Genomic DNA, 8969 nt, shown 5'->3' on the forward strand with positions numbered 1-8969 from the left:
AAGCAGGCCTGGATAATGTTCCTCAGGGACTCATCAATTTACCAAATAAATCTTGGGCCAGCATCGCTGATAAAGATGATGACCTAGATCTCCAATCCCTCCAATCTTTTATTGAAAGAACAAAAAGCTTAGCAACTCATGATGGAAAGAAACCAGTTGTTGTTGCCCAATCTAGCCCAGTTACCCAATCTAACCCAAAATCGGAATATTTGACCAAAACTATCTCCAAATTCCAAACCTTGATTGAACCAGAATGGTGGGACCATTCAGGAGGGAACCTCGCCAATAAAATTGGTACTAAACTTTTCCCTGGTTATCTTGATCCAATCCACCCAAACAAAACCCAGAGATTCTATGAGTTTATCTTGGTTGATACAAACAGTGTGGATATTAAGCATTTTAGGGATAAAAATGACAACTCCCTAATTACCCACTCCACACTCCAAATTCTCCGTGTCCTTCGTCCCACTGACTTTGGACCCAATCCAAACACCTACAGAAAATTTTCCCAGAATTTTGACCCTATAGGTTTTAATTATTGGGATTACATCAAAGCTTGGGAATTTACAATCCTTGGCCTGCAAAACCAAAATTTCAAGCATTCTTGGCTCATTTACTTCAAATGGACCAACAAATATTCCTTTCCAATTTGGTTCCATTCTTGGTGGAGCTTCTTTGGTCCAACTACTGAAATCTTTCCCCCTGAAGTTCTGGAGGGATACAATCTTTTCCTGAAACATTGGGACAAAGAGTTTAACAATTATCCTGATTGTTTAAACTTTTATACAATCTTTTCCCTTTCTTGGGTATTCTCTTGGAGGTACGGTCTTAAAGCCAAACCCCAACCAATTCTCAACAAACATGCCCTTATCAAGTGGTGGAAGGCTTTTGATGCTTCCAAAGCTCACAAGGATAAAGTAATTCAATGGTTCAAAAACAACCAGAAATATCTCAAGCATGCAAGTCCGCAAACCAGCCTCTTGCTAAATCAAAAGGCCCACATCACAGCGGCCCTTGCAGGAGCTTCAACAGAAGAAGACTTGCTAAGAAATCTTCAATCTGCTCTTCAATTATTGAAGGAACCAATTAAGCAAGCCTCATCTTCAAAGGCCCCTCAACACAAAGTCTCCGAGCCATCCTCTCTTGGGTCGTCAGATTTTGTCCAAACCACAGAATCAGATGATGATGACTTCTGCTAAGTTTGTCGTCTTGTAATCATTTTTATTCTGTAATAATTCAATTTTTGTACTGTAGCAAATAGTAAAATTGACTTTTTACTGTAGCAAATAGTGCCAGTCAAATAGTACCGTCTACCGGAACTATTCAACCGGAACTATTCAAACAGTGCCCAATCTTTTCTTTAAATAGGCTCATTCTGAACCTTGTTAAAGGGAGTTTTGTAAGAGCTTAGATAGAGAGTTTAGAGAGAGAAACACTGAGAGAATTCCTTCTGTAAGTTCTCCTTCAGTTTTCCTTTCTTTCAATCTTTTCTGTTTTTAAGTTTAAGTTTTTCAGTTTTTAAGTTTCAGTTTTGTAATCTATGTTTATGTAATATATATCTTGTTCAAGTTTTATTTTCCTGTTTATGGAAGGCTGAGCCTCCTGTTTTAATTCCTGTTTTTATTTTTCTGTTTATGGAAGGCTAAGCCTCCTGTTTTAATTCCTGTTTTAATTTATGCAATTTAATTTTCTGCAAAAAGCCCCTCCGTGGTGGCGTCCTACTTCTCTTAATCCTCTTCTCATCCCCCTCCTTCTGCTTCCGACCCCCTCTTGGTATCAGAGCCAAAAACTCGTACTTCTACTCCCTAATTAGAATTCTGAGTAAAGATGTTTCAATAGTCAATATACAACATGTTTTAATGCTATTTTTCATCAAGCCCTTATGTCTACTTAATTTTGTAGTACTATTTGTGTTAAGTTGTATATGCTATATTATTTTATGTTCTTCTTACATATGGATGATTAAATTTGGCTACCGCATGCAGAATTTAATCTTAAATGACCCGATGGGAGCAAAATCAAAGATTAAAAAGTTGTTCGGGTTTGGAAAGAAAGGTGCTAGTTATTCTAGGGATGATACACAAGTTTCACAAGTTTCATCGGAGGACGGCGACTATGAAACCAGGGATTAACGAGTAATATGCGCTTATCCAACACCTCCTATTCAAAGTTCTACACATATTCATAGAGAAGAAACAGGGATAGTATATGCATATTCCCCTCCTCAAGAAGGAGACCCTCAAGGAATGGACTCTTCGTACAATCCCTATCTTGATCCATACTATGCTCAAGAAAGAGCTTCTTCATATTATCCTCAACCAAACTATCCTCAAGGAGGAAGCTCTTCATACTATCCTCATGAAGGAACGTCATCATACAATCCTCAATCATACTATCCTCAAGGTGGAAGCTCTTCGTACTATCCTCAAGAAGGAAGCTCTTCGTACTATCCTCAAGAAGGAAGCTCTTCGTACGGAAACTATCCTCAAGAAGGAAACTATCCTCAAGATGGAAGCTCTTTGTATGGAAACTATCCTCAAGATGGAAGCTCTTCGTACGGAAACTATCCTCAAGATGGAAGCTCTTCGTATGGAAACTATCCTCAAGATGGAAGCTATCCTCAAGATGGAAGCTCTTCATACTATCCTTACCAAGGAACTTCTTCAAACTATGGAACCTCTTCACACGATGAAAACGCAAATGGTTGTTCCATCATGTGATTTGCCTATGTTAGGTTTATGAATAATTGCACTACTTTTGACAATTTTATCTTAGTTTCCTATTATTATTATTATTTTCAAGGCTTAGTTAGGTATGAGTTCTCTATAAAATAGGTTTTTTTGTTTTGTTTTGGTACCTACTACATTTATATTTTATGAGTCCTTAGTTGCAAAGAAAATAGTGGTTTTCTAGTCTTAGGTTGTTAAGAGGGTGTTTTTCCTTGTGGTTTTCCCCAACATGAGAGAGTTGTTCTCATGGTTTATTATCTATCATTAATAATATCTTTCTCTTTTAGGAAAAAAAATAGTGGTTTTTGTTCCCTTCTAAAATTAATTCAATCCCTCACCCCTCCCATTTAACTCCAATTTTTAATGCGGTAAACATAATACCAATTGGAAAAAAATGAATTGTTACTGATAATGAACAATTTGGTAGAGCAAGAATGTAACAATAACAATAAAAATAAAAGACACGTATCATGGTTGAATTGTCTTTAAGAATTATTTAAATATGGTTTGCACATAAAATAAAATATTAATGAAACTTAGGACACAAATCCAATTAAATAGTTATTTTTATATAAAAAAAAGGGTTTCCTATTGCCATTGTCCATTTGATTTCCAACCTCAATTTTTATGTGTTTCACCATTTAACCCAATCTTTAAGTGTTTCACCATAACTGGTTCATTTGATTTTCTTCCACAAGCCGTAAAAAGAAGCAGTAAATGAGGTGAGAGAAACGAGTAAGTTTTAAATTAAAATAAAATAAAATTACATAAATACCCATGATTTAAATTTTAAACTACCTTTGAAGAAGAGAGTAGCAGATTTTTGTCATAGTAAAAAAGTGTTGAATGCTAATTTACTCATTCATAAACTCTAATTGGAGTAAGTTAGCAAAGCCCTTGAAACAAGAAATGGTCACTCATTAGGTGTTGGGCAACTCGCCAGAGTCTAATTGCATTAAGCACAACTATAATTCAACTTTTCATAAAATTTACAATTACCATCTCAGCCTTGATTTTATTGATTTCTCTGAGGAAGATCTAGGCAAAACTTTTCACTTATGAGACACAAGTTGTTGACTTGGTTGCTACTAACAATTATGGGAGCAAACATATTGATTACTACAATTTAACCTCTACTTATCTTATTCTGATCATTAAATGAGTCATTGTCTTATCATTTATCAATATTATGATCACGAAATGAGCCCTCAAGGGATCCAACACCTTATCTTGAGACAACTAACTTGTAACTTGTATTGGAAGATATGCAGGAGGTATAGGCTTCGCGTTGGAACTAAGCATAGGAAATCCTGCTCTGCCTACATCATTGAGTGGTCCCTCAACCACGTTAACCTTCTCAGTTCTCATATAGGAGAGTTGGTTTTATACTTGGACCATTAACAAATTGCCCCAAGTTTAGCTTTTACTGAAATAAAGCTTAGACGCAAAACACATAAAGTTTTTGGTTAACATTCACAACATGCAAGAAAAGAGAGGGACAAGTATTGGTGAAAGATTTTGAGCTTCAATGTACCAACTTGGTTCTGCTTTTGTTTAAGAGTTTGTTAACAACATATAAAATAGGAGGCTATTGTCCCCGAAGGATAGCTCAAGTGGTAAAAAGCTAGGTGCATAAGGGTTGGATGGGGTGAAGGGTCCTGGATTCGAGCTCGGATGAGAGATTAATTTACTAACATTTCTAACAACTCACAGTTGCCTATTAAAAAATAAAAAAATAGGAGGCCACTATGCCTTCACTGGGTGTTCAGTTTCTCTTGCAAAATTGAACTGATACTGGTCCCCTAAGCAAACCACAACTATGATGATCCTGACTCGGTCCTTTTTTCACTTTGAAATCAAAATTGGATCAGCACTAGGGTTCTAATATAGCACATAAAATTTCTCTATAAACTTTGCAATGCATTTATAATGTCTGCAAATATCCAAAAGTGCAAGCCTCAACATTGAACATGTGATCCTCTCTGGTAAAAATTTACATGGTATAAAATAAAAATCATCTTAAATAGAAATTTTGGCAAAAATGTTAACTGATTAAAATCTGAACAGCGCCTTCAATGGTCAGCAATTGCAGTTAACAATTTGAGGGAAAAATATCTTAAACTCAATCCTCCTTCTCCCAGTGAATGTCAACTAAATATCTATTTAAACGTTCGCCAAATGTCTTTGTAGAGAATGACTCAACAACATGCCTCCTAGCTTCTCTGCCCATTCTTTCTGCTCCCTAAGGATCATTTATGAGGCTAGCCATTGCTGAAGCAAACTTTTGTGGTGTAGGATTGCAAAGGAATCTTGTTTCACCATTCTTGATTGACTCCACCGGGCCACCACTATTGCACGCAATAACAGGTTTATAAGCTGCCATTGCTTCTATAGGCACAATGCCAAAATGTTCATCCTGTATCAAAGACCTTTATGTAAAACTCTTAAGTCAACTTCTACCAATTATCAGGAATCATAATAAGGTTTCACATACCTTTGGCGTGTAAAGTACACATAGGCATTCCGAAAGAAGAGCATTCCTTTCAGCTGTAGTGCAAGATAAGATGAATCTTATTTGGTTAGAGACCCCTTCCCTTTCAGTTAAATTTTTAAGCTCTTCTAAGTACTCCACATTCTCCTTCAACCGCTTATCAAAACCACCTGGAACGATTTATGAAAATAGATTTTGTAGTCTAATTTTGAGGGATGTTTGGCCCTTCGGCTCTCAATGAGGCTAAATTCAAGAAGAAGCGCAATGACAAAATGGTCTTTCAGAGTTTAAAAGAAGGTTCTTCCAGGCCTCGTGGGCAAGGAAGGATCTATTTACAAGCTAATGCGGGCAAGTGCCCCACAATAATTTAAGGTTTAAATAAGTTTTTGGTCCCTATCCTTTACAAAATGCATGGTTTTCGTCCCTCGCCGGAGCAAAGGTGGGTTTTAGTCCCTAATCTTTGCCAAAAGGTTTGGTTTTCATCCCTCCGGAGCTCTGGGTCAACGCCGGAGCTCCGATAGCCCATGTGGCATAGCCACGTGGGATTAATGAGCTGACGTGGAATTTTTTTCATTTAAATAATAAAAAAACCTAATTAATCTAAATAACTAATCCCTAATTAATTTCATAACTAAATTAAATAAAAACATTAAAAAGGGGAAAAGGAGAGAAGATTAGGGATCTGATGATGCAAGAAGATTGGGATTTTAGATCTTGATCTATGAAGCATTCTCCCACCCTTCTTGCTGCTCCAAGAGGAAGAAGACCCTGTAAATCCCCTCCACCAACAACTCCATCACGCCATCCGAACCTCCATATCCTTCCATCACCACATCGTCGACGGTGAGCCAAGCCTCAACCTCTCGGATCTCCTCCATGGCTTTCTACTCCTTTGGCACCACCTATGATATGCGCTCACACTACTGGGGGAACCACAGTGACGTCGACCTCTTCGCAGCCTGGAGCCACCGTGCAGCAATCGATCCTTCTATCACTGCCAGGCACCTTGCTTCGCCGCTATTATCGTTCGCCTTCTCAATTTCTTTGCATTATTCCAAACCCACAGAGGCACTGAAGAACATATCTGGGTTGGGGTTTTGGGGTTGGTTCAGTGTGGGTGTGGTTGGGGTGGTGGATCCGTATGTGTGGTGGCTTTGGTTTTTTTGCAAGGGCTGAAGTTGTTGGGTTTTATTATGGGATTTGCAGATATGGAATGGTTACTGCTATGTCCTATGGGTATCTTTGAGAGGTTTGGTAAAGAGATGTTAATATCTTATTAATAACATATTTGATTTGTTGGTGTCTCATAAGATAGAAGTTCAAATGTTAATGTTTTCTGTTTGTTAGGAGATACCGATGCTTATCGCTTTGCATCTTCAAGTTCAAGTCTGATTTTTTTTCCATGAATCCTAACTCCTCTGTATTGATACAATATAAAAATTTGTTCCTGCTATCTTCTTGCTATTTGCCTCATTCGATTTATTATTTGGGCTTGAAGTAGAAGGTTGATTTATAGTGCTACTGGTGGCTTGATAGAAGGTTTTTTTCTGGGTTTGTTGAAGATGAGGATGAAGAAGCATTGGTTTTTTTTTTTTTGGCTTGATGGAGATGAATATGAAGATTAATGATGAAGAGCAAAATCTGGGTTTTTAATGAAGAAATCATGGAGATAAAGAGATTTGTAATTGATAATTAGGTGAATGATTTAATTAGGTGAAAGATTACTTAGGTTAATTTCTTTTTTTTAATTTAAATGAAAATAAAAATAACACCTGGCTTCATTAATCCCACGTGGACATGCCACATAGGCCACTGGAGCTCCGGCGTTGACCCAGAGCTCCGGAGGGATGAAAACCAAACCTTTTATAAAGGATAGGGACCAAAAACTTATTTAAGCCATAATTTAACAATATATATAAATAAAGTGTACTAATTACCACTACTAAATGTTTACATTGGGTTAATGGTCAAATTAGTCCATGATTTTGTATGTGAGTTTGATTTTAGTCCCTTTGGGGAAAATTAACGTTTAGTGGCGGTCATTTTACTGACTGTTTTTTACCGCCACTAAATGTCATTTTTCCTTAGAGGAACTAAAATCAAACTCGCTGACGAACTCCGGGACTAATTTGACCATTAACACTTTTATATTTTAACATTACATGATGATGTATATGCGTGTATATATTGCCCCCACAACTTTAATTTTCTGAATGCTCGTTGGCGACCAAAGAAGCAAAAGTACACATGTTATGGTGCCATTACTACATAGTACATACTACTCATGCATAGGAGTTAAAGTTGCATTATCGGATGTAAGAAAATGTCATTTCATAAAGTAACAAGAGCTTGTGATAGGGAAAATACTATAGAAAGCGTATGGTTTTGTTTCTTTTTCCTTTGCTACTTAAGTTTACATATGCCATATAGGCATAAAAAGTTTACATATAGGCATATAGCCATGAGTTCAAATTAAAGAAAAGCTTAACTGAAACACAAAACATAGAGTATATACATATTAATTAAACCATTTAAGCAGTTGGATAAGAGGAATCCATAGCAATTCCACATAAACCTTCCTTTGCAGCTATGCCTCGCTGCATCCTTATGTATCCTTGCTCACCCCACACTGTACCCCATGAATTCTTCACTATCCAATAATCAGTACCATTAGCTCTTCCATAACCAACTGCTGTAACACCATGGTCTAGCTCAGTTCCACATTCTCCTGTAAATATCCCACTTGAGTAAAACATGAAACTTCCATCAGCTGCATCAATTGAAACTGACACAGGTTGGTTAGCAACCGCTTTCAAGAGTGCCTTCTCGCTATTAACTGGGACTTTCTCATACCCTTTAATTTGAGCTGCAGGTGCAGTTGCATTTTTACAACTCCCATCAACTGCCTTATAGGGGTAATTAGCCTCAGTGGTAATTCCACCATTTTTTATAATGAACTCAAAGCCATCTTCCATGTATCCTCCTTCACAGCCTTGGTCTGTACCTTTTCTGTCACAATCCACTAGCTCTTGTTCTGATAGAGAGACCAACTTTCCAGTAGAGATTTTGTGGATACCCTCGGTTGCGGCCACGGTTGAAAATGCCCAGCAACTCCCTTGTTTTTCAAATTAACAAAACAAAATTAAGTAAACATTAGTCCAATTTGTTTCCACACAATGAAACTGAATCACATTAAAAAATTACATATATGTATATGATGTTTGTTATCTTACCACATTGACCTTGGTCCTTGATTGGAGTAACAGCTCCTTTTTTCCTCCAGTCTACACTTGCAGGAATAGCAGTCACATTTTCATACTTAAATGATGTTGTCCCAACCTCATAGTCATAGGACCTCTTCAATCCGTTACGCGAAGCCTTGAACTCCTCAATTGTTAAATCAGCAAGGTGATTAACGCCGAGCTTGTAAGGTTTGTTTCCAGCAGCATTGAATGATTCAATGAACTCCACATTGTCCTTGAATATCAAGAAACGTTTTTCCTTCTCAGCCGCATCCTTATACACTTTGTCATATTTTGCCATCCATTGCTCGTGTCTTTCTATTAAGGATGTCTCGGTCTCGTGCAGCTCGCGGGAGATTACCCGGGAAATCCCAACTGCAAGAAGAAGGAAGAGAGCTAATATGTACTGCTTTTGTCTAGTGGAAGAAGCCATTTCCTATTTGGAAGAGAATCCTTAATTGCTAAGGTGTGTGTTGGAGGGATAGTTGTGAAGTGATATGCATTGAA

The 8969-nt window shown here is 37.4% G+C and overlaps 2 protein-coding genes across 2 annotated transcripts; one reads left to right on the forward strand and one right to left on the reverse strand.

Annotated features, from left to right (window-relative positions):
- Positions 1-2246: 2246 nt before the first annotated feature.
- Positions 2247-2720, forward strand: LOC130744190 (uncharacterized). The gene has a single exon (XM_057596381.1). The coding sequence runs from the start codon at positions 2247-2249 to the stop codon at positions 2718-2720; it is 474 nt and encodes a 157-aa protein (XP_057452364.1).
- Positions 2721-7575: 4855 nt separating this feature from the next.
- On the reverse strand, positions 7576-8969 carry LOC130742854 (senescence-specific cysteine protease SAG39-like). The gene is made up of 2 exons (XM_057594946.1): positions 8454-8969; positions 7576-8335 (listed from the first exon to the last, which is right to left on the reverse strand). Exons 1-2 carry the CDS (start codon positions 8893-8895, stop codon positions 7752-7754), a joined length of 1026 nt encoding a protein of 341 aa, XP_057450929.1. The 5' UTR covers positions 8896-8969; the 3' UTR covers positions 7576-7751.

This window comes from Lotus japonicus, chromosome 3 (assembly GCF_012489685.1).
Source record: "Lotus japonicus ecotype B-129 chromosome 3, LjGifu_v1.2".
Taxonomy (NCBI): domain Eukaryota; kingdom Viridiplantae; phylum Streptophyta; class Magnoliopsida; order Fabales; family Fabaceae; genus Lotus; species Lotus japonicus.